The sequence below is a fragment of the Anticarsia gemmatalis genome, chromosome 5, assembly GCF_050436995.1.
Source record: "Anticarsia gemmatalis isolate Benzon Research Colony breed Stoneville strain chromosome 5, ilAntGemm2 primary, whole genome shotgun sequence".
In the NCBI taxonomy this organism is placed as follows: domain Eukaryota; kingdom Metazoa; phylum Arthropoda; class Insecta; order Lepidoptera; family Erebidae; genus Anticarsia; species Anticarsia gemmatalis.
The window spans coordinates 1868792-1895373 of NC_134749.1; the positions used below are offsets into that span (position 1 = coordinate 1868792).

The 26582-nt window shown below is 32.1% G+C and overlaps 1 protein-coding gene across 2 annotated transcripts in view; it reads right to left on the reverse strand.

The window, feature by feature from the left end:
• Positions 1–104: 104 nt before the first annotated feature.
• The window catches only part of LOC142972774 (very long chain fatty acid elongase 7-like), a 46856-nt gene continuing 20378 nt past the window's right edge, over positions 105–26582 (reverse strand). The window contains exons 1-6 of one of the 2 annotated variants that reach the window (XM_076114053.1): positions 10579–10720; positions 8458–8623; positions 5432–5622; positions 4941–5021; positions 2533–2832; positions 105–2189 (exon numbers count right to left, since the gene is read on the reverse strand). In XM_076114053.1, coding sequence (XP_075970168.1) covers positions 1893–2189; positions 2533–2832; positions 4941–5021; positions 5432–5622; positions 8458–8518 — 930 coding nt within the window. In that variant the 5' untranslated portion in view covers positions 8519–8623; positions 10579–10720 and the 3' untranslated portion in view covers positions 105–1892. Of the gene's footprint in view, positions 2190–2532; positions 2833–4940; positions 5022–5431; positions 5623–8457; positions 8624–10578; positions 10721–26582 lie in introns of those variants that run through there. The other variant, XM_076114052.1, reaches the window with a different exon arrangement.

The following is a 26582-nucleotide window of genomic DNA, read 5'->3' on the forward strand; positions in this document are numbered from 1 at the left end:
CCGAAAAAATCTAAATTTGTTTTAAATATACTTCATTGAAGAGAAAAATTGGAAATCAGCACTCGTAGGATTTAGGTAGGTATTAGTTTAATAAAAAAACGCAATTTTAAATATTGTAATCACATATATTAACATTACAAACCCGATTACGCAAATGTACAATTATTTAAAGTATAAACGTGCAACTACTATAATGAAAAATTTGATTTGTGTAGGACATTAACACACTTAACTGTATCAAACGCTTTGGTCGAATTTATTGCACTCCTTGAAATACACAGCAAAATTTTCATTCAGACGAAACATAAAAGATGTTAAACTATGACTAAAACATGACCAAGAAAAAAAAGTAGCTCTCCAGATTTTTTGGATGACACTAAGAAACATCGGCAGACCTAGACAAGAGTGGCAAAAAATAAAAATTACTGAAGTAAACGGGATGAAGTCTAGGCTTGGTATAAAAATTCCGTGAATCATGATAAACATACAAAAACCCTAAAAAAATTGCGTGAAATTTCAACATTGCTCAAAAAAACCACGGTCTTTTGGTCATATTGGTGCAAGAGATGAACTCTTAACGTAAACCAAGGAGGCATCTGCATTCTCTTCGTCATATACATTTAAGTGAGTCAATATTTCCTTTACGAATAGTCAGTTTGGTTGGGGACAATTGCTATTTAGCTACGATTAAAAACAGTACGTTTAGATAGTCTTATTTTAAATTCGTATAAAACATTTTTGACCGCAACACAGAAACTTGCGGAAAGAATTGTGTTCCAGAATTCTTCAAACATTTAGAAGGCAGTGATTTTGTTATATCTCAAAGATTCTACATCATTTTTAGCGCCAATATTAAAAACAGTCATGTGTCAATACTGAAATAGTTCTAGAAATCAGATTAAAATTGCTATAATTTCATTAGTTAATGTACAAATAAGAATAGGCTCTACTCAGGCAGTCTTAGCAACTATTCCGTCTCATTACGTTTCTAGGTCACCTTTCATTATTTCTTTAAATAATGACATAGTGGTTCCTACCTGACGAACACAACAAGTCGCACACAAACTAAAATTTAACAAATATTTGGTAAAATTCAAACGAAATTCAGAAGAAATATCTTCAGAAGTTGGAAGACAATTTATAATTTTATCACAATACACATATTTAATTTTTAATTGACAGTTTTTATGTAGGCAGAAATTCGTAATCACACATTTGCACTTTTGCCATTTATATTCAATAACCCCTAATATTCTATCAACAATTTTGTTCAGGTTAAGTACATAGAAATGTTAAATTCAAATCATTCTTTCGCACCTTTTACACGCAATAAACATGTTTTATTTCATTTCTACCTATATTTTTTTATATATTTTTATTATATTTTAGCCTAGCGTTTTAGCTATATCTACCATTATCACTCCTTTTCCTTTTCTAGCCCACAAAGTGTTTATGGAAAAGAGCAAGGCATTAAATTCATGGCAATACACTCAGCATAATTATCTATTATAAACAAAAATCTTAAATACATGACGTAACAATCTATTGCTTATATACACCGTAACATTATACAAAACTGGAAATGTAAATTATACAATCAGAAATCCATCAAATGTGGATATAAAAAGCACTAAGACAGAGTAACATCAAAATGATGTTTGAAATGTAATAGTACTTAATTTATCCAGTAACGATTTTAATACAAAGAAAGATGGTTAAAAGCATAACTAATCAGCCCTAAGGCTGTTCAATACAACGGGATAATACCGAGATTTAAAAAGCAAAATTTTACATCATTCGTTACATGGATTTTTCAATATACAAAATTAGCTACAACTAAAATTGGTATTGGTACTTACAATAATATTTACATTTTTCATCAATCACAATATTTATTCGTCCTTTTTACCGTTAAGATTTCCGTTGGAGACGCCATTAGATTTAATATTGCCATTTGATTTGAGATTGCCATTAGATTTGATGTTGCCATTGGCATCTCCGTTAGTTAGTTTTTCTTTTTGTTTGTTCTTCCTCTCTCCAGGCTTGCCGTAGGCCTTGTAGTAGAAATCGTAGAAGAGGTAGTAGAAGAAGATGGAGTTGGGCAAGGTGAAGGCGACGGACCAGCGTGGGTAGCCGCAGTCGTAGAACAGAAGCTGAGCTGAATGCAGGAAGGCGATGCAGAACTGGAGCTGAAAATAAAATAAATATTTAATGTTTAGTGGCAATAGAAGAGCAATTTTAAGGATGACATTAAAACTAGGTACTGTTGGTGTTTAATTAGTGAATTATCATTTACTCTGCTTTGATTTAATTATTTTTTTTCTACGAAGTGTTTAAAGTATTTATTTAAACGCGAATTAAAACGCCTGACACTGCAATGATAGCAATATTAAGTAAAAATAATTTTAACGACAAACAACACATTTTAAACTTTGAATTGTTATTGAAAAACATTTTACAAATACTAGGAATTAAGACAATCCTGCTGTAAATTTTTGTTCAATAGAATTATAATAGAAACATATTCCTTACCATTTGAAGCGTAGTAATATACTTCTTCCAGAACAAATACTTCTGATATTGAGGTCCCATAGCCGAGAACATGTAATAAGTATACATGATGATGTGGACAAAGGAGTTGATCACTCCTATGAGAGTGCCGTGACCTCCCGGGTAGTACTTAGTGGCTCCCCAGGAAATCATGGGCATTACTGTATGATGGTACATGTGGAGGAAGGTGATCTGCCTGTCCTTTTTCCTGATGACGAAGAACACCGTGTCGAGGAGCTCTGATATCTTCGCTAGGAAATATATGTAGACGCCTCTCGCAACCTGGAAGGAATACATTTGGAGTTAGTTCTGGTGCTTGTATTATTCGAAGATAATCAATTTATTCTTGGTTCCGTCTTATTGATGGAAAAAATGCAACGTTGTATGCGTTAAGTGTTTTTTGAAATTTTATTTTACCTATAACTTATACGGTAATAATACTGATTGATGTTTTAATAATATAAGATTAATAGACTATTATTTTCGTGGAAAAATAAAATGTTAAAAGTATATTTTTTGATCGCATTTTTATATTATATGATTATTATGCCAATCCAATGCTGAATCCAAGTATACTAAAACGTACGAATCCCTAATAAAAATAACATAATGCTAGGTCTTTTGGATTTCCAAACCGAAACTAACTGAGACATACTTAAAAAACAGTAGCAAATTGTTTCTCCAATACAAAATTGAACCAAGGCTTGCTATTACGCCAATAATGGTTAATCATAGTAAATTAATGACGGCGGAACTGTTTGTAACAGTACTACTTATAACTGTACTGTTCCTTGCTTCGATTGTGACTTGTGCCCATTGCAACGGTCGTCAAATTGATTCTTTAAGCGCGATCTTTGACCCGAAATATTTAGGGCCCAACGCTACTATTTTTACTTATTGCTGTTTCTGATTTCATTGTTTGTAAATCGTATTATTTTGATACCGATCACTTTTCTTAAATAAATTACATAATTATGCTTGATATACTAATTTATCACTTACTTAATTATTTCATCGTTCAAGAGTCCCTTGCCCAGAAGTAGGGCAGTCATGGGTTACAAAAAATAGAAAAATGTGAATATGTATGCATTTAACTTTTCTACAACATTCAATTTAAATTTTTCTACTTTTAGGAAATCGTTACTTATCTCAAATGCAATTTTTCTGTCAATTGTTTTTAAAATGACGGTCTGTATAATATGGTGATAAAGTTTTATTAACTTTTCTTCCAATTGTTCCTTTAACTATTATTTATTTCTACGGAAACGATTTCATGAATATGTCTAACAATGTGGCAGACACGTGGTCTCGTGTAAGATAGATTGAGCTATAAACAAATTAATTATCTTTGTTCACAAATACCTGTGTAACAGGTTATTCTTATATAAATAGAAGCAATCACGCATCCCAACAAAGTAGTCGGTTGTTTTATTTTCCTTGTTATATTATCATCTAATTACTACAGTACTTCGATAAATATATGGATGGAAAACAATTTTATATACCTACCTATAATTATATGTTTTATTTAATTGATTAGAAATACCTATGTGACCCGTGCCGAGCGAGTGTAAAATTATATTTGAGGAAAACAGTAGCCTATATTTGACCCCATTTTCTTTAAATGCCTTCATTCTAAATGCTAAATTTAAATAAAATTAATTCTGGTTGGATATGGAGATGATACATTTTGTATCTCTTCTGGGATATAATTTTGTCATCCTGCCAAAGGGACAGTCGTTTAGATGTATAGGAAGGACAAGAAACAGATACATATAAATAAATAAAAATCGATATAATTTAAAAATTGTACTAGGCCCGGACGAAGTTGGGCCTGTTCGCTAGTTTATAATATTAATAATAAAGTATTATTATTTTACTAGTTATTTAACACGTGATTAAACTCAATCATAATAATGCATGTTATTAAGGGGATTGCCCGTTACTGAAGGTAAGATTAACGGAAAAACAAGGAAAATCCTTAACTACAGTCTACAAGTAAGTATTTAGAACTAATTGTTCGGATAATAAGTATTGATTACGAACCTTGGCACTGCAATATCGTTAATTGTATTGCCAATGATAAATTATGAAATGAGGAGTACGAAAGAAGGATTGCAATGTGAATGTGTAAGATAATGATAGAAACAATTTCTTTTCTGGCAAATAATCTTTATAAACGCATGAAATGAATGTTCCCTTTTCTATTTGGCAGCAAAAACAGCTGGAAAATTTTTGCATGTGGAATAGAAATAGTTTAAAATCTCGGCTTTACACATAACAATGAAATTTTTTAAAATCAAAAATAATAAAATCACTGGCAGAAGCTGAACAGTGAGTTAAGACAGTCACAAGATCTTTTTTCTTAATAGGAAGAAAATGTAACTCACTCTCATTGCCTCCGGCGACCTTGAGAAGTCAACCGGTTGACATTTCCAACTGTAAGTCCTCAACCAGCCCGCGTCGAGGCCCTGGAAACATAAACCACAATATTCTATACTCTAATAATCAAAACAAGCATTTCTCGGGAAGCCATTGAACATTCTTGACTGTTGAAGAATATGAATCTTTTCAACAACTCTAATACGTTTGCCTTTGTCGATATTATACAGGGTTCTATAGGCTTCTTCTTGGTGGTGTCTATTCCTGCTATGGTTGACAATATTTCTAGGATTTACTGTGATGGAAAGTCGAATACTATGGGGTAGGCGTCACCCGGTGTCGTGTGCAGCCTACACAGCATTACAACCACTTTCATTGGAAATATTTAATATCTGGTTATGATCCTTAGTACTGATGAACTAGGAAAGAATAAGAAATATACTACTGCTTGATCTCTAATCTATTAAATTTATAAGTACTTGTAAGAGACCATACAAACCTCGTGGAATAAAAAGCAGCTGACGATGACTTGAATAAAGTTATAAACGATGAGTGTTTTCTGCAGTTGGAAAGGTTTCTTGTCGGCCATGTACCTGGGGCCCCATTTCAATGAGAAGTAGAGGTACAGTCCCAGGATCGTGAGGCCGGGCATCGGGTCCGAGATCAGTGGCCAGTGGTTTGTCCTTTGATCTGGAAAAGGTAAGAAGAAGGCTTAAGACTTTTTTGTTGAATGCTGGTAGAGTAAAGCTATAACCATATGCATATTTAAAAAAATCATACACACATTATCTTCAAGATCGACTATAATATTTTAATTTCAATAGGTTTTGTATTTTACAGAAATTTCTTTACCAGTTTGGCCTAAATAAAAAAAGACTAAAAGAATCAGCACAGAGTATAATATTGGCTAAAACAAATACGTTTTGGCTTCGTCCCAAGTCTAATAAAATTAAATCATCTTAAACTTTCCCTAGTATTAGAAAGTAGGATCATCCGCCGTAACATTTAGGATAATCCTATTACTGTTTTTAAAATCTCAAAACAGACAAGTCTAAATAATCTCATAATAGCAACAAAAGTCGTATTATACTCTCGTACTTACGCTTCATGTCATAAAGGCCTATTGAGAGAAAATCTCCAGCCACAAGACTGCGGTCGTAATGTTCTGTGGTAACGCTACTTATAGGGTATGAATCACCAGTGAACTATGGATATCAGGTGCTTTCACTACTACATGAGAAAGTCGAACATAATTCGCCTACGACTAGCATTGGACCAAATGTACTGCCTTGGGGTACACAATAGACATCTACTGTAGGACCTATACAAAGATGATTAGACTTGCAAATGTCGGATCAGATAATGATAATTATATAATTCCAGTCTTTAATGTTTTGCCATAATTTAGTTAGTTATTTGCAAGAAAATAAAATGTAGATGAGATGAAACATTATTTACGCGCCATTAGACTTCATGGTGGTAAAAATCAACAGATAGTTTTCCGATATCCCTCGTCGGTATATTTGTCAAAAGCTGAAATAACGATAGCCTAAATTACTCTCAAGCTGATAATTTTGAGTCGTAGCCTTGTTATAGATAATAAACGAATGCTCGACAAGCAAGAACAAAATAACGAAATAATTGAGCTACTTTGTCGAGACTACCCTTCAATAGTACATCAATATTCTCTTCATAAAAGCCTACATGAGAAATTTCTAGCAGTAACCGCGAGCTCTTATGATTGATTACCATACATGACAACAATAACTTGTCATTCTTGAACAAAATCACGCACAATACCCTACCAACCACACCTACATGTAAGAATAACATTTAGAAAGCGATCATTTTAATATGATTTCCGAAATTATTCGCGTTCCTATGTTTTGTAATATGATTTGCAATTTAAATAGCAAGTTAGATAATGATGTTTTAAGAGGAAACCGTGTTTTTTTGCTAAAATATGTGTTTTGAAATGTCTTGTTGCTTTAGTCTTGAATCTGTTTATATAACTGCTTAGTGCTTCTGCTGTGAATGCATATAGAATGACATGTTAGAAGCATCAAATATTTTTTGATTACTATTAGCAGCAGCTTTTCGAAGATATGAGTGTATTAGAAATAATAATATAATCACATGCTCTAACGGTGAAGGAAAACATCAGCAGTGGGACATTAATGGGTAAAATTTTAATAACAGACTTCAAATAGTAGTTTGATTACAAGGCGTCATGTTGAATGTCATATCAAAGCGTGTAAAGTAAATTGCACGAATTTTAAGTCAATGAATAATAAAAAGCCAAAAATACTTTACATAAAACACAAGCTAATTAAAATATAATACGTGCATGTGTATTCAATTATTTTCTTAAACATTAACGTGCAAAAATACATGTCATCGTTCATCGTCATTACATATTTATAATTTGCACTTTCAAAAACTAAACTAGCATAGAGTAGTGATTCACTGCGTAAAGAACAAGAAACATTTGCATTCAAATAATGAACTGCAAATGATGATAAATTGTACTCATCGCATGTTAATAATAGTGTACAAAGTACAGATATAGCATGCCTTCAAATGCATGATAAACGATTAGATACTAAAATTAACGCACCGTGAAAAAAACATCAGTATAATATCTTAAACAATGCGTTATTGCCACTGATATTATCTACACGATATAATTGAATTGTTACAAAACTTTGTATCTACGTTTAACAAATTATAAAGTTATGTATAAGCTGTTAAACTTGTGAAATGCATGTCGCAGTGTCGTCGTCAATGCGACAGATTTAGGGGGATTTTGTTAATTTAAAATTCAAGTTCCCTACTGTAGTGTTATGGGCACATTTTCACTTTGATTGATGATATTACAATTGATGAATTATTGTTTATTTTTAAATTTCCATTTATGTCCCACTGCTGGACAAGGGTCTCCTCCCGTAATGAGGGAGGGGTTAGGCATTAAGTCCACCACGCTGGCCAATTGCGGGTTGGGGACTTTGCATACCTTAAAGAACTGTTCTAAAGAACTTTCAGGCACGCAAGGTTGCTTCACGATGTTTTCCTTCTCCTATGGAACAAGTGATAATTAATTCTAATACACACATAACTTCGAAAAGTCATTGGTGTGTTGCCTCGGGTTCGAACCTACAACCACTTGCGTGGGAGGTATCAACTTACTATCACTGCTATATATTATTGACTAGCTGACCCACGCAACTTCGCTTGCGTCACTGAAGAGAATGGGTCAAAATTTTCCCCGTTTTCGTAACATTTTTCGTTGCTACTCCGCTCCTAATGACCGTAGCGTGATGTTATATAGCCTATAGCCTTCCTCGATAAATAGGCTATCTAACACTGAAAGAATTTTTCAAATCGGACCAGTAGTTCCTGAGATTAGCGCGTTCAAACAAACAAACAAACAAACTCTTCAGCTTTATAATATTATAGTAAGTATATATAGTATAGATACACACAAAAAATTGTCTTACAGTCAAAATAATGGTTAATAGTACTCACCAGCTAATTCCGTAAATAAACGGTGGTAGGTCCTGGAGAAGGAATTGTTGAACAGCGCCATCTTGTATTAGTTTCTGCTACTTATTACGATATAAATTTGATGTCTACTTGTTTGTCATGAGAGGCTCGCCCGCATTTTATGGCTGAATAGTAATATCCTTTGTCCCTGTAACAAGAAAAATAACAGTTTAGTTGAAATAGTAAAAGCATTTGCAGGTTGTAGTAAATGGCGATATAAATGCTGTAGTTGATGACGAAGATATATTTTACAAAATCTTCATTTTGAATTCTAACATGAAAGATAATAATCATAAAAGTGTTTGAGGAAATGTCACAAGTAAACTCAAGGCAATGACATTGAAATTAACTGCTGTAAAAGCCTAGAACTTAGACTTAGTCAATATCAAATGTAAGTACTAATAAGCTTAACAACAAATGTACGAAAAACGGGAAAAGTGTTTTACTTCACTACCAAATAATCCGATTTCTTTAAACGACAATCATCAAACGACTTTACTTAATCTGTAATGAGCTTTTAATTCAATTAGCCTAAGGAGTACTTATTCCTTACTCTACATTGAAGAAAGGCAAGGAATCCTTTCATTCAACAGCAATTTATTTTTCTTTTCAAAAATAATTTGACAACTGTTTTAATACCTAAAGTTAAGTACGGAACTAGCATATTGAGATGATTTATATAAACATCTTTTTTTTATTGTGTGTACTAAGTTAAGTACATTATTTACATTATAGATGCTTATTGGTATATAAAACAGGTACGGAACTTTATAAAAGTAGCAGAAATATTTGTCTGTTTTTACATATTCTGGCGACAAAACGAAAACAAGATAAAATAAAGGCAATAGAACAGTCTCGTTTGACCCAGTTGGACGAAAAGTAAGAATTCCATTAATATAATAAAACCAGGCCTACTAACGATAGTGGCAGACCATTTCCGAATGAAGCAAGCAATATAGCAGTAATTGGCCCAGATATTGACTTAGAAATGTTGGTGGATAATGTTGAATTTATATTAAGTTTAGCTATGTGCTATCATAATATAATATTTTAAGAAGTAGATGTGTATGAAAAAATCACATTGAAAAAAATATAGACATTCAAATAAAATATTAAATCAATAATGTTTTTTGGAGCAAAAGGTATTAAACTTTTTATTTTATTAAAGGTTTTTTCGTTAACTAAATAATACTAAGTTGTATATAAACCTCAATAAGAATGAAACAACGAATATGTTTTGATATCTCTTAAAATATTTTTACATCGATTTTATCACAGGATTTGTCACCGAATAATTTATCATCTATTAAAGTGTTACATCACGAATCATAACAAAATTACCTAATCCTATAAGAAATCGCGACAAACATAACATTTACTACCATTAAGGAAGCTGAATATAAACTAGAATTTGACGTTTAGAAATCACGGATATTATCGAATATATTTTAATAAAACATCAATAATATGAATATGTGATTTGATAAGTTTCACAATAAAATTTAGAAGTAATTCACTAGTAGAAGAATGTAAATCATATTTTGACGTGCCAACTTTCGCTTGCGCGTTTCAGCCACCTTTGACCTTTTCTACTTCACACCCAATAGAGAAATTAATGTCCTTAATATCAAATATAATAAAAATTACACCCGAAATGTTATTTATTTTGAAAACGTACTTATTTATTATCACGTTTTTATTAAGATTCGTACAATAATTATCACAATTCATTGATCTGCGGATCCCGCCATTTTCTCATTTTCTTTTACCGATAAACGTTCCGTCTCGGCAATAAAGTAACATGGAAACCCTCTAAATAATAAACTCAAGATAATATTTCGTATTTTTCCCTTTCTACTCTCAAAGTCTATAAAACTAGAAAAACGTATAACCAACGAAAAATATGATCGACTAGATAACTGGAACACTGTCTTAAATTAAATTCGTAACCAAACCGTAGATCTAAAAACCTCAATACGAATTCTCAGTCTATCGTAGTTGCACCAATTTCATAGAGCAAAATACCTAATTTGAAGCGGCCGGCAGCCGAAAATCTATCACACACGAACAGCTTAAACTCCTTCAATTGAACAAAAGACTTACAATATCAACACATCCAATAGAGGTTACAGGAAGACATAATTTCGGAAGCACTGTTAATTTCACAACACCATTTTTATTTATATTTGTAGAGAGAAGAGCGCGTGTGTCCGACTAGAAATCGTTAACACGACTGAGCTTTTGGACCCCCCCGCGTCGCCGTTAAAAGAAGGGGAGCCGAGGGGTGAATGGATACAGGGTGTTCTGTTTTAAGCGTTTGTTTGAGTTGTTAATTTCGAGGCTTGAATGAGGGTTGTGTGGCTGTTGTTACGATAGGAGTTTATTGTTGAGGTAAAAGGTACCGCAGGTGAGGGAAAAGGTGAGATGAGGTTTGTCACGACATGTATCTGTGTCGAATTGTATTTGTGACAACGTGTAGGAACGTGAGAAGCAAGAAGCTATTTAGAAAAATGTTTGGCTGTCATCTTGTTTATGCATAAACTTGTATTAAATTCGTAAAATGCGATATGCTCGAAAATGAGATTATTTATGCATATATGTTTTTGTTATTTAGGAATATTTAAGTTTCTCATATTTTTACAAACACAACGTCAGAATTAACGTGTTATAATATAATAAACGTTTTATGGACTAAAAATTAGGTAAATATCGTCGCGAATTTTATTCAACGTAAGTATGTATAAAATGGCTAACATTTTGATAACATTCACCCCTGTGCGAAATAGGGGTGGAAACATCCGGCACCACCCCGATCCACCCATTCTATTTATATACGAATACGTGTTTTCAATAATATTTTTAATTGGACGTCGTTTCATTAAACAACATCAACTAAATATTATTCTGCAACACAAATTATTAAGATTATTTCTCTAAAACTGAAACTTTTAACAAGGGTTTTTTTATATTATTCTTATAGAATTTCTACAAAAATATTATACATTTAATTAATTATATTCTAGCTGTAATAAATATTATAACTCAGCAGCATTAATAACTGTGCATAATAACTGTTCACTTTTACAGGTGTGAAATGCCACAAAAAACCACATACAATTTAAAATGTAAATTAGTTGAATATGATATAGGTACCTACTTTTTAGAGTGCTTAGAGTCTAGAGTCTAGAAAATTAGTTTGACACGGGAGTCATCTTTATTATAATTTAATATCATGTTCTTGCGTCATTGCTTACATTGTAAGTATAAAATCAATAAAAAATAAGTATAATAATATTATACTCTAAAAGCCAACATTGTTGCGTATCTTTATCTATGTCTGTACTTTAAGCACATGTTCCTAAAAAAATATGAGTTCGGCACCAAAATTTATTTGCCTTTTTTCAACTTTAATGATAGCGACAGAGTGACGTGCCAGAATGAAGTTCAAGTTATTTATCCGAACATCGTAGAAAACCTTATCACAAAATAAAATAAATAAGAATACATAATAATATGGCTATTTACAAGATTTCAGTAAAAACATTCGTATCTTGGCATCGTGCTCTACCCATTTAAAATTCGCTAATTTGCGGTTTCAACTTTCCCAGCTTCTTCACTACAAATAACACATTAACCAATAAAGATTGCATAAACGGTTCTAAAATCAATAAACTAATATCAAAAGGAAATGAATTAACTGCACGCAGTACAAAAACGGATAAATTGCAACTTTAAAATGCTAACATCCTTTTATTACTAATCAATAAGGTTTTGCGATTGCAACAATATGATTGCGTGTGACTTGAGTTATTGGTTCAAGTATAATTTTTTAATACACTAGAATTATAGGACCTTGAGAATCCTGAATATGATGTAATAATTACACTTCTGTGAGGCGAAATGCTATCTTTCTAAGTAGTATCTCGATAGGCAACAAAATGGTATATGCGACGAATCTGCTAGACCACTTACGTCATTCTTTCAATAGGGTCTTTACTTATGGAAGAAAACGGTTGATGATAAAATCAATTTAAACTGTGTTAGTTTTTTCAATAATGGCAGTAGCTGTATCACACCCGGTTTGCACGTTTATATTGCTTAGTACTCATTCAAAGCAATCTAATGCCAATTAATTAAATTAAGCTGTTAAGGACTTGATCTAGCTGAGATGAATATTGTAGCAAAGGTACGAAGAAGTAGCTTGTTTTGATAATCTGATATTGGGCTATTAGGTAAATATTTCTACATAATAATATGTAGAAATAAATGACCCTTTCTCGTCAAATGTTACAAGATATTGACACCAATACTGTCCATGCATTCCAAATGAAGTAGACACTTAACTATACCTTTACGAAATTACCATTAACAAGTTAACGAATAACAGATATCTTCGCCTACTAAAGTAAATAACAAAAGTACACAAAAAGGGAAAACTGTACATCACATTGTTTCACACTAACGAAACCAAAACCGAATATAAAATGAAAACAAACTTTGCGTCACACACATACATATAATTTTCGCAACATAACGAGTCATTCATACTAGACATCGTAAAATGCCTTACAAGTAGCCACCAGTGTATCTTGACCTCCCCGCCCCTCTTTCACTTGACTTACGCAGAACGTATTAGAGTGTCGCATCCATTTGCATAGGTCTTTCTAACTGGTTGTGTTTTACCAAGTGGCTGTCACATCTGCGGTTGATTTGGACCTTAGAAGCATAGATTTAGAGGTGTAATTTGAATGGTGTGTATGTTTAAGTGGTGTCCAGACTGTGTCGCAATGTCTCGCTTCGCTGGTTGTCCTAAATACTTTGGTCCAAAGACTAGTGTTCGGAAATCCCTTGCTCTCACTCTTCAGTGATAAGTACCTGTTTTATGGGACAGTAATGTGATTTTGATACCGCTAGCGTTAGAAGCAAATTAGGTACGTTTTTTGTTGAAGTTTACGGAGAACGCTACTAAAACTGTGACCTGCTTAGGATTTTTCGATGAGGCTTGCTAACTGTGGTAATAACGTATAAATATTATTTTTGTTGAAATACATTCTAATATCGTTGATGAATAGGAAATGGTATGAAGGTTAGGTGAATTTCAGGTTTTTCAGTGATATGAGATATGATCAAAGATTTCAGCCCTTCAATGCTACTATCCCAAAAAAATACTTTAGTTACAATGAACGCAACTATCCCAAAAAATACTTTAGTTACATGCAATGAACTTCACACGTTTTATTTCAGAGACTAGTTTAACGCCCATTCATTTTGAAAGATCATGTGACTATTTCCCGTAGTATGGAGCATTCATCAACAATCTAAGAAGTACTTTTAGGAATTTACCCAAAAAACAAATTAAACAAGACGTAGGTACTAAAAACGTTTGAAAGAAATCCTAAACTAAATATTTTAATTCCGTACAGAAAAGTCTATCACATCATCAGCTAGTATATGACAAGCAAGGGAAAAAGCGACAACATTATGTACAGCTATGCTGTAACTGATGTTCCACGTCACTTGTTTACTAGTCCAGTGGAGTATGCTTGTATTATCGCAAAAACATAACGACAGTGCCCTTTCTCTACTGAACGTATCGTTAGCACCGCGGATGTGATCATGCTTCCTTGTTTATACAGAGATGGGGACTTTATAAGAGTATTTGAAATGTTTCGTAGGAATTTATTGATTCCTTAAGACTAGTATTGAGATAAAAGGTTAAATAATGACAATAAATCAATGCAAAACAAACTTCACTTACTTCTACAACCCTCCATTGATTAGCTCTTGCCAAGTAAAAAGCCAATTTAATTAAAAGGATAGAAATATAAGAAACTGGTTATATTTTGCAATGTATAATATCTATCAATATGATCTAAGAGCATAAGATGATTTTGAAGATTAATGAAATAAGGAAACCATTTTGTTATAAGACGTACGAGTAGATGTAAGCATTCGTCTTATTGAATCGTAGTTAGAAGCTGAAAACATAAGTGATGTTCTCGAAGAATAAAAAGGAAAGTTCATTGCCATGAACGTGAATAAACGTATACAGAGAAAATGGTAATCATATACAAACCAAGAAAGATAAAACTGGATAAAAGACGTTTAAGATGGAAATTGTGTACGACAAACAAAACCAGCAGATTTACTTCATCGATCGACCTGAATAGGCGACCGACACGTAGTCAAAGGGCTATTCAAATTCCGTTGCGACCTGACGGACGCTTGTATAGCATCCAATGAAACGATTTTGTGTGAAGAAAAGAAAATTAACTACATTACTATCTATATGGTGTTGCTCTATGCAGAAATGTAATCTTATGAGTCATACATTAAAATATACGTGAATAATATGAACTTCTTTTTTTCCCATTGAGGTAGGCAGAGACAAAAGAACGCCACTTGTCAAAAAGGACCGCCTGTCAAAGTACTACGCAACTAAGCTTTATTCAAGACATCGCCAATATAATTTGTGTTTGTCTAATACACGATTAAGAACTATGACTATGACAATTAAAGCAAGGTATAATTCCGAATGAACTATGTATTTATTTCTGTAACGAGTACCTTTATAACTATTTACAGTATTACCTGATATTTATTAACTTAATATATCTATTCACCAAAAAATCCACGAAGCGACAAATCAATTCATACAACGGCGATATCAATAATATTTACTCAGTTTAATATTATTCATCATACCATGTTTACTCTCTAACCGAGATCACACTTTAGTCTATTTGAATTTGCTAAATTATTTTTTCTTTTATGTCACCACGTGTCAAAGTTGTTTGAACAGTAAAATCAAAGTGCTAATAGGAGTGCAAATATGTAATTAGTCTTAGATCTTTCTTCAGGGACAAACAGTTTTGATTGAGAGCGTAAATGGCGTAACCAGCTTATCCTAAATCTAAGAGTCGGATGAATATTTATTTATAGGCAAATTATGGTATAATACTACAGAATGGACAAATTCTATGTATCATAAATGTAAAAACTGCCTTAAAAACGGCAAGAATTGGGTATTTGATTTTTGGTCTTCTGAGTACGCGGCAATCTGTGCCAAAACGTCCAGCAAAATTGGTATTATTGAGATTAATTGCGTTAATCTCCACAAAAATGAATTATTGCAGATTTGTTCAACAATTTCATATATCTTTTTGAACCTCTAATCCCAAAATACGGTCATCTCAATAATAACTTACTAAGTTGTACGTTTTGTCCTACATACACACATTTCAAAGGTCACACGATGACATTCTATTCTGATGCTTAAACCAATCACATAGGAGTTATATTTCTATAATCTTTTATACAGATCGGATGCGCTTTCTTTCATGATTTGTTATAATTATAATTTTAAGTAGGTTGTCTCAAAAGATTTTCGATGCTTTTTTGTTCTAAGCTCAAGAGGTATTTATTTTGACATTTGAAATTATAGCGCGTATTGTATTACTGTCAAAGTGCTTTCATTTCACTGTCAAATTTAATTATATGTAATTTTTCTTCAAATAAGTTCTAGTTTGTAACTTTATTATTACAAATCAGATTGTAATTTATACTAAGGGCCAGTTTCACAGTTTATGACTATGTATCAGATAATCTATCTGCTGTTTAACTTCCATATGATAAGCTACCTGGTACGTAACCAGAAGTGTAAAGCCACGATTTGTTTTAGTAGATTGTAATTAAAATTTTATCATTTTCTCTATTTTACACCTTACAACTTACTTTATCAACATTACTTAAAAACAATGATTTAATTAAAAATAGTTTAACAAGATGTAATATAACATATTGTTCCAAAAGACCTAAAGTTTCTATAATATCATATTCGATAAAAATGTAATGATATTTTGTATAATCTTAAATTATTTCAATGTTAATTCGTATTTATCAGATAATATTCAAATCAGTCTGCATAATATGCAAATTAAATTCATCAATCAAGTGTCTCAGAGATGCAATTTTATGTGCACTTTCATCATTAAATCTTATATTAATATATAAATCATTAATGCTGTACGTAACATAGACTTAATGTTATGTAAATCTGCATACAAATGGAGAACAAGCTTTCATCTATGCAGTACTTGCTAAACCGCGCGGTTCTGCTCGCGTTAATATTATTTTCCTTATTTCAGTAGCATACGGGTTTTTTGTAAAATAAATGTAGCCTTGTTATTTGTTCTACCAATATTAATCATAAAACTTTTTTAGGCATATTACTTTTTTTCATACACTTAACGTAATTTTTTTCTCACAGGAATTCTTACATACTTAAATGGACATCAGTTACGACAAATTTTTGTATGTGACTTTTAATCTAAATGCATTTGCTGTCCTTAAAGCAATCATTAAGCATTGGTATGTTTACATGTCACAGGACGGGGTTTAAGTAAAGCTGCGCGACTAATCAATATAACAAGTGCCTAATAGAAGCTTGGACTCTAAACAATTTCAATTATAATGTGACTTGGCGATTGAAATTGATTATGAAAGGTTATTAGTTTTTAATTAATACTCTTTGCTAAGCTTAATTGAAGACATTCGATGTGGTAATAAGCGAAATTTATATTTTAATTTCTTAATTTTAGCTATCTTCTTATATACGAAATGTTTCTTAAAATTCATGCTGAATAAATAAGTCACTATTTCAGTAAAGCAAGTTTGCATTGCGATTGAACCAGAATGTTTTTAAAATGGGTTGGCTATAAGAAATTTTCAGCGACAGTTTAATTAATAAAATAATATGAGTATGTTAGATAGATAACGGTGAGTCTATGTTACAATTTAAAGCGACTATTCAAACCTAGCCTTTGCCTTCTACTTTGTCTGCCTAAAAAAAATCTTGGGGTAAAAAATAGTATTCCGAGTTACTCCAGGTTGTAAACTATCTATGTACTAAATTCTATAAAAGTCTGTTCAGTAGTTGTAGCGTTAATGAAACATCCAATCATTTATAATATTAAATATTAATATAGATTATAATTTGTGCCTAATATTGACCATGAGGAACCAGATCATGTGATGTTATTTTCAAAATTGCAAGATCACCTTGGCCTTTCAGTCATGCGTATTTTGCATTAGGAAAAAACATGTTCATTATTTTAAATAAGTAGGATATGATGTTTATGTCAATAAATTATATTATTTTATTAGTAAACACCGGAAGATTAGACCAAAATTGCGGGATTTACGTAAATATTTATAGTAAATGCATATAACATTAGATACGGGCATTGAACCAGTCTGAAAGATAAAAAATCGACACGTGTAATGTGAATATTAGTAAAGCGATTCTGTACAGTCGATACTGTCGAGTATCGAAATTTTGACATTTAGAATGTACCGCCAAAATATTTCCTACGACATCCGTCAGAGGCACTGATCAGATTTTCATACAAAATTTCGCGATGACAGGTCGGTTGTCGGTAGTCGATGGTAGTAGAGAGTCGAGCTACAGATGTATTTGCCGAAAACGTATATATTCTATACGTTTTATAACCAACCAACTGCAAACTTTGTTTTCTGTACAAAATGTTTCGGATTCGTGTAACGCTAAAACCTTAATACAATAGATATCAATAACCTATTAAATCTTATGCTGGTTTTAAGTTGGAAAGTTGGTATGAACTTACTCCATTTCACTCTAATCAATTAAGTAGTTCTTGGTAAAAGAGTGTCTAACAAACCTGTATCCATGCTCATAAATTTATAGTCATATGACTTAAAATTAGTGCGTATAAAGTATTTTAGTATCATGGCGTTGTCGATGCACTGTTTGTATTTATATAATCAGGTAAAACGATAAAACAATGATCTTTTCCTTTAAATACAGTTTAATTTAGCTTTAATTAATTGGTTTAAAGTACTTTTGCGGTTAATTCTGATCATAAGATAAAATAAATAATTATAATTATAAATCCAACAGTAAAAGTAACATACGTTTGTAAGGTCTTTATTAAGTTAGATCAAAGAGTAGACAGACGATTAAAATTCATGATTAATAATACATTTTCTATAATAATATTTGATTTAATAAACATCTAATTTAAGAAATGAATCTCGTGAAAGTGATTTTTTATTGATTACTTATCTCAATAACATATCTATTTTAGGATACAAACAATATTAAACGAAGTTACATAAAAAGAAACCATATCATACAGTAATAAAATAACGTCTATGCATAAAATTTGCAAGTCATTCAAGAGTAAGATATATTTTCCATACATATATGTACATTTCACCACAAGTAATAGGTACTAAAACCAAAAAAGTTAAAATATCTAAATGTTAATTTTTGCTAATATGAGTATCACCACATCTACAACTACCTTTTTGTATGATTTGTAGAGCTTAGTCGCCCAAACTAATGAACCTGATACAAAACATTTTAAAAAGATTAAATGCTACATTATCCTCATAAAATCCTCTTCTTTCGACCCAAATAACTCTAAAAATTATAAGGAAAAAAAAACAATTTATAAAAGTATACTACATATAACATAATAGTTATAAACAGGTTCATAGTAGACGGAAGGTAGCGAAAGTGAGTTTAGATCGAGTGTGAACTGGTACAGTAGGTGTGGTTTTATGAGTTATCATACAGTTGATAGTGAAATGGAATTTAGGTTTCGACCTTATTTTTCTTAGTACCTATGTTGGTAGCAAGACGGGTTTAAATACAACGATATTAAATTATTCATATTTTACTTATATAATTCAACTACTCGGCAAAGGCCTCCTTCCAGAATAACGAACTAGTGTGGCCTTCTGTCCTTCGGGCTCAGCAAATACGTTGCATTAGCTCAAGAACTATTTTAAAAACTCTTAGGTACCTACCAAAGTTTTTAAGATATTTCCATTTAACGTTAAACTCGTATATAATAAAACAGTAATAGTTATTTCTAATTCACACTTCGAAATATTATTGATGTGTTGCCTTGTATTTGAACCCTCGGCCAATTGCTTGGGAGAATATACGACCTGGCGATTACTGCTCTAGACCGCAAGCGATAGTAATTTTACTGTAAAAGCTAAAAAGTCTTGGTCCTTTTGGTAAGCTAAAAACGAGATCTAACCGCAGCACAATACAGCTAGACATAAAGACGCTTAAGAAACTATTTCCACAGTAAACAAAGCCAATTAACACATTCCAAATCAAAAGCGACAACAGAAGATTTTAGCAAACATTTCAAAATGTACAGCAAATATACTACAAATATTGTTTTACAAGTCGGTCAAGAGAATGTGGTTTGCAAATCTTAGGCTTCTGTGGTTGATCTTAAACGTATTTGTGACTGCGTTTAGTGGTTACAAACGTTTGTAAAATACAGCTATTGACGTGATGGTTGAAATTGATGCTGGTACTAAATGCTGTTGGTTGGTTCAATGACCTTGTTTTGTGGGGCTAAATTTGACGATGTAGATTGAAAATTGGGTTGATTGATGTTTAAAAAAAATGTGTTTAGGACCATGATTCTTAGGTTTATAATATGGTACGGTATATCTGAGAAAATGTGAAAATTAACTTATGTAGAAGTAAAGTCATTTTATGATAATAATTATTACATAGACTATAAACATCTTAGTCTAGTACGGATCATTTTGTTTCAAGTAATTTGTTTGCATAGGTTCTGCATTTATTTTAATCTAGCCTATTCCACAATAAAAAAGACTCGATTTTGTAATAAAGTTTTATACGATTCTAATCATTTTCTTTCCATATCATATACTTACGTTTGTTGAAGGGCTTGCTATCAACAACAGCTCTATCTAAGCAAATTAAAAGCTGTCATACATAACAAACAAGTTTACTTTCAACAGCTTCTGACTTTATCCAAATAAAACTATTTGACATAAGATTACCTCATCTGACCTACTACAAAGCACTTGTGGACCAGTTCTCTCACTACGAAGTTCTCACTATTATTTCGCGTTTCTCTATAACTGTATGACGAATTCATATGATTCCTCGCGTCGTAATACTTCCGTAAATAACTAGTTTATGGAATTTCTGTATTCGGTGGTTTGTTGGTATGTTGTGTAATGACGCGAATATTTTGCAATGGGAAGAATTAAAATTGATTTTAGTTTATTTTAAGAACACTCCAGCTGTAAGAATTGCTCTTGTGTTGTGGAGACTTTTACTAGAAAACAAACAACGGACTCAAAGTACAACTGGACTTGAAACAAATTGTGGATCACACAAATATTTTTTTCATATAATTTAAAAATTGTACCTAACCTTCTAACTCAGTGCTATTGGCGTAGCGACCTTAAGTACTGCCATAGATGGATGTTAAAATGTTGTTCGGCATCCTTTAATTAAGTTCAATTAATCTACTGACATTAGAAAGTTATTTAATTTGCCTCCTAAGTTCTCGTAAGGTCAAAAACCTTGTTGACATTTCAGAATATTTTTGACACAAGGCCAAAATTGTTATGACTAGAAAACTTGCGTAATATATATCTCAACTCAAAATACTTTTGACTTATGTCAAAATTGATAAAAAGTGTTCAGCCTTGTCAGTCCAATCTGTCTGCCATGAGCAAAAATGATTATAATATGGACACAGTCATCTAATTTTCAAATTAAGTAAAACCCGCTCGCACTATGATTACCAACTGGTTAACTAAACAACTAACTGATAAACATTTTTAGTCAACATTTATCGATTTAAGCTGCTTAAATATTGTTTTCAAATTAACTCAATCCTACTAAGTAATGTTACAAATGCCAAATTTTGTTAACTCTACTAACTAAAATCAAAGTTGGTTACAATATTTATTGCGCTTTCACGCAGAAATCACTGATCGGATTTGGATTAAACTGATGAAACTTTACAGTAACATGGATTAGACATCAGAACAATACAGAACATAACAGACAGACTTAACAGTCTGTCAGTTATTTTTAAACCATTTTAACCATAAATCAAACATTTTTATTGTATTTAATCATTTTACTCAAGACGAAAGCGGGCGTCAACTAGTCTACTACAGACTTTTTAAAACGATACATGAATCATAGTGACACAACGCGATAATATATTCAGATTTTATTTTCTAGTTCATAGACCCAATGATTAAAGTCTAGACGAATTAAATGATACCGTCACTTCCTTGTTATGTAAGAAATATTTGAACAATGCTTGTGAAAGGATAACGGCAATAAATTATACGTGTAAAGTGTTAAGTGAAATTTTAAACTTTTATTTTGCTATTCATGTTTTATTTTGAATACATTACTAAAATTATTATACCAAGAGTATTTTTATGCCACAGTGGTAAGGAAATCTTAAATAGGAGTATTTTTAAGCCAGTAGTAAGGAAATTTTAAATTTTCTACATATTCTCTAAATACCTGATGAAAATGCGTGGAAAACTACTCCGAATAGGCTAAATAGCTCAGTGGCTAAAGCATCATGCTTGCGATTAAGAAATCTTAAAGGTTCGAATTTTACCGAAAGTGTAGGCATGAGTTTATAAGATACCAATTAATTTTATTACAATGTCAATACGAAATAATAGCTGGCGAAGCCATGTACCGGGTACGTTACGGGACTCAATAGCTTTTTACTTGAACTGGGTATTAAACCTGAAATATTACGATTCACAGTCGTATACACAACCGCTCAAAACAGAGGCAGTTAAATTTGTTATTACTTATAATTACTACTAGAAAATATTAGCACACAGCTCCCGAACTATTACTAAACTTCAGCTGGTATTGTAGTCGACCATTCAAGGCAAACTGGAAGCAAGTATCTATATTTTAGGTCATGCATTTCCTAACACCTAGGCTGAGTGCAGACCAATGATTTATACTTGTAGTTAAGCCTGTCAAGTACGCTTTAGTGTTGAAGATTTAGTTGTATACTGAATTTGACAGCACATTATTATGGCACTATGTAGAAAATTTGAAACCAGCCTCTTGTAACATAGAAGGTTACATTCCTCGTCGTGATTATAGTTTGTGGAGTTCATAAAGATTCGAGTATTTATCTGAAATGATGTATTTATAGAGTTGAATGACTGAAATAGTATTTATTCCATAGTCAGATTTATAAATATTGCTTGAGGATTGACGTTTTCACAAATTTTCCGCGATAAGTTGACGACTGCATCCGCGACCTGCTGTAGCATTACCGAGCTCAAAAACGATTTCAGAAAGATTCAAATCAGATATCTCTTACCTTTAGCCGTAGAATATTTATTTTATACTTCTAGCTAGCTAGCTCTAGAATAAAGCTTTTTAATTATTTAATTTGTAGGGATTTTATAACGGACAGCGCAAGTCAGACCCCTCAGATATTGTTTTAGATATTATATACATATCCTTACATTCGCTAAGCCTTTAAAAACTTACTTAAAAGCGTTATGAGCGTGCCCTAAGACAAGTTTCCGCAAACTCAATGTTTGAATGTCCAATAAATATTGATGGGACAGTGTAGCGGAGTTGTCAGTAGGTCAACTATGTACTGTCACCGAATTCTAGTCGAAAATATACTCGTATGTATTACAAGTTGTTACGACATGTGACTGTTTCAAGTGCTATGAAGTATCAACTTTTACTTTGGTTATTATGGTCATATATTTTGTATAGGTGTGTTGCTAGACTAATGTAACTTCGAATGTTTGTATTTATTGAAAAGGGTGTTCTGTTTCGGTTCTGTACAGGTGATTATTGTGTTATGTTTTAATCACTTGTGATGATTTAATTGACGTATTAGTGCTTAATCATAATGATAAGTATAAGGAATTGATTTCATTAGCCATAACATTCTCTCAATTATAGAGACGTAGCCTCCCTAACTTAATTACTTGGCAAGTAGAAAAATAGATATATCAGTTCTTCTTAAGTTCCTTCACAGAAACCGAAAAGTAACAAAAGTAATGTTCATCAAATTGCTGCATTGTACTAATTTAAAACTGTTATACAACATTCATCGAATGAACCGTCTTGCAGCCCTTTACAATACCAATAAGACATTAAGAACTTATCACAACATTTTACGACACGAATAAAACGACCATTTAATCGATCAATAAAAGTACTCGATTCACTTTTCACCACACCATAAACACGCATTGACCTACTGTATTCTGTACACTATGGCATTTAGAACTTACACAAATATGTGCCTTAAACAATTGTGATAAGGTTGAAATTAGCATACAGATTTGAAGCAACGTGAGTGCCTACTTGTGACCACGATTACGAAGTAAGCAAATACCATTTAGTGTCTGTAATCGCGAAGGTAGGCATTTCTAGACAACCTAATGTCCTAGTTAAATTGCGACGCAAGGTGCAAAGTCTGTTTACAATTGTGATGAAATTAATTAGCAATATCGATAAAATTCTCGGTACCTTATTGATGTCACTGTATCATCATTTTAAGAATCGTGAGATGCAAAGTCCATCTTCAGTTTCGTTATCGAAATGTCAAAAATTTGAAGAAAATTGATAGATAAATCCACCTGCACTACCGAAACTTATCACAGGAGCCCTGGTGTTTATTTAATAAAGAACAAAAATTGCAGCCAGGTTGGAACCACAAACATATAAAGAAAACTGTTTCTCTGTGATTTTACCGACGATTTAATTGTGTATGTTCCTCAACACTCAGTATAATCTAGATAGGGAATTTATCCAAGTATAGATGAAAGATTTGTACCATATTTTTTCAAGTCACACATTTCGCTAATCTTGTTTTGAACTGTCTATTACAAAACACCATTTAAAAACTGAAACTAACATTACGACAATCAATCATACATTCTTTAAGAACTTATCTAATAAGTTACAGCCGTAACTATTTTTTGTGCTTCACCTATCTAATTTCAAAATAATTATGACCCCATACCAAATAAACTGACATAGGTGCTGAACTGTGATTGATAACTTTAAAAATATTATTACACAACAGGTGAATGGTGTATTACATTTACTCATGGTTAATTGTTTTAACCTGATACTGTCTTACTAAGGATGAGAAGAGTTAAGTAATACTTACACCAAGACGGAGAATACTGTCGAAAAAGATTTTTTTTATTTTTTTATTAGCCCCTTATGTGTCCTACTGCTGGGCAAAGGCCTCCCCTCTTTCCTTCCAAACCTGTCTGTCCTGTGTCATGCTCCGCCACGATGGACCCGCAAATGCCGTTAAATCATCATCATGCCACCTTCGTCGTAGTCGGCCTCAACAACGATGTCCATCGTGTGGTGTCTAATCTGTCACCAGCCTCGCCCATCCCTCCGGATGCATGCGCGAAACATGGCCAGCCCACTCCCACTTCAATTTAGCAATTTATTTAATTTTCAAAAAGATTTTACTTTAATTTTTACTGACTGACTATTTCTTTATAGAGTTCTATTGCCTCTATGATTTAAAGAGTAATTGATATGATTTGAAGAGACTTCGAGTCTTCCACTGCTTATCACGGAATTGAGATGGTTATTTCCCACCCAAAGCAAAGTATTATGAAGTTTTTCCAAATATGGCTGAGTTCTTAATGTCAAGTTTTTTTTATTCCAAACCGACATATATGAATGAAAGTAGGCTCGTCCCGTTAGTCCGTTAGTATACTTTTTACACCTCTGCTTAAACCTTTAGGAATGACATACTGCAGTTTTAGAACACAGTAGTTAATGTTATTAGTTTGTATCATAACAGAGAGCGAGTCTTTTCGAAGTACTTGGTATTATAGTGAGCCAAAACCTTACACAACGAAAAATACTTCACTTTTACTATCCATGAGAACAGTAACAAAAAACAACCAAAATTGGATTATTATAATAACATAATAAGCAGCACAAATGACAAACAATCTCATTGTTATCAAAGCATTATACGTATGAAACTTATAGGCCGTTTTCACTGACCGACAACGGTTACGTAAAATAATTTAACGGTGATGTTTCAAAAATTATAATGTTTTATTTGAAATTGAAACAGAGCATGTCTTGTTCCTTCGTAAAAGGTTTTTTTGGTATAATAAACTAGATACGAAGATAGTAAAACTGATGGCTTAAGATTTGAAAGTTTCTTGCAGTCAGTGGCTAGAATTTTTTAAGTGACTTTCAGGTTATTTTCTGCTATTGTATGTTGAAGAAAATGTATCAAGAATATCTATCTAATTTAATGGAGTTAAATTGAAAATGGTCATCTAAATTGTGATATCAGGTGGTGAAGATTGTCAATCATAAAGTCTTGACTTCATTTTCTGGAAAACATATTTATGATGTATTCCTTTGACAAAATATTTTAGTAGCCACTAAACTTGAAAAAACTTGGTATGACACTCATGGTAAGACTAAAAAGAACTTGAAACACAAATTAAACACATGTTTTCTCAATATTAATTTCATGGTGTATAACTTGCAGTGTATATAGCCTCTAACTTAAGTTTTCTATTTCATATCACTTTCGCGTGCGTTATGGCACACAGCCTTATTTTCCTCATAGGTTATGAGAAAGTGCACCTATTATTTAGTAGTTATATCATTTTTTTGAACGGATGAACGAAAAACATAATTAATGTATAATAGAATACGGGAATTAACGCGAACACGCATTTTACCTTAAAATGCCTAACGTTTCGGCGCAGGTTGCACTCGCCGTGGTCCCAGGCAGACGTGTTCGCGTTAATTCCCGTATTCTATTATACATTAAACATGCAACGCGAGAGTTTAAAAGTTATGAAAAACATAATTGTTTTTAAACGATTAACTTTTTCGAAGGTGTGAGTTCTATCACGACATCACGTGTGTCTCTTTGAGTACCACTAATTTAAGTATAAACTGTACTTTGGGTGCACCATCATCGATTTAGAAAATCTCTTCAAAGTATAAAACTAAATTAACTAGTTTTTCTTATATGACATAGATCTTCTCCCGAAACAAGAAGAATTTTCTTACAAGTTCATTCGTATGAAATATATGTATTATATCTATAGTCATATGTAATTTAAATTTCATAATTGATTAAAATCAAAATGTGAACTGAAGTCGATAATTTCAAAATTATTCTAAATGTATCTAATTATATAAAGATTAATAAATATAATAATTAACAGTCAACATAAATTACCTA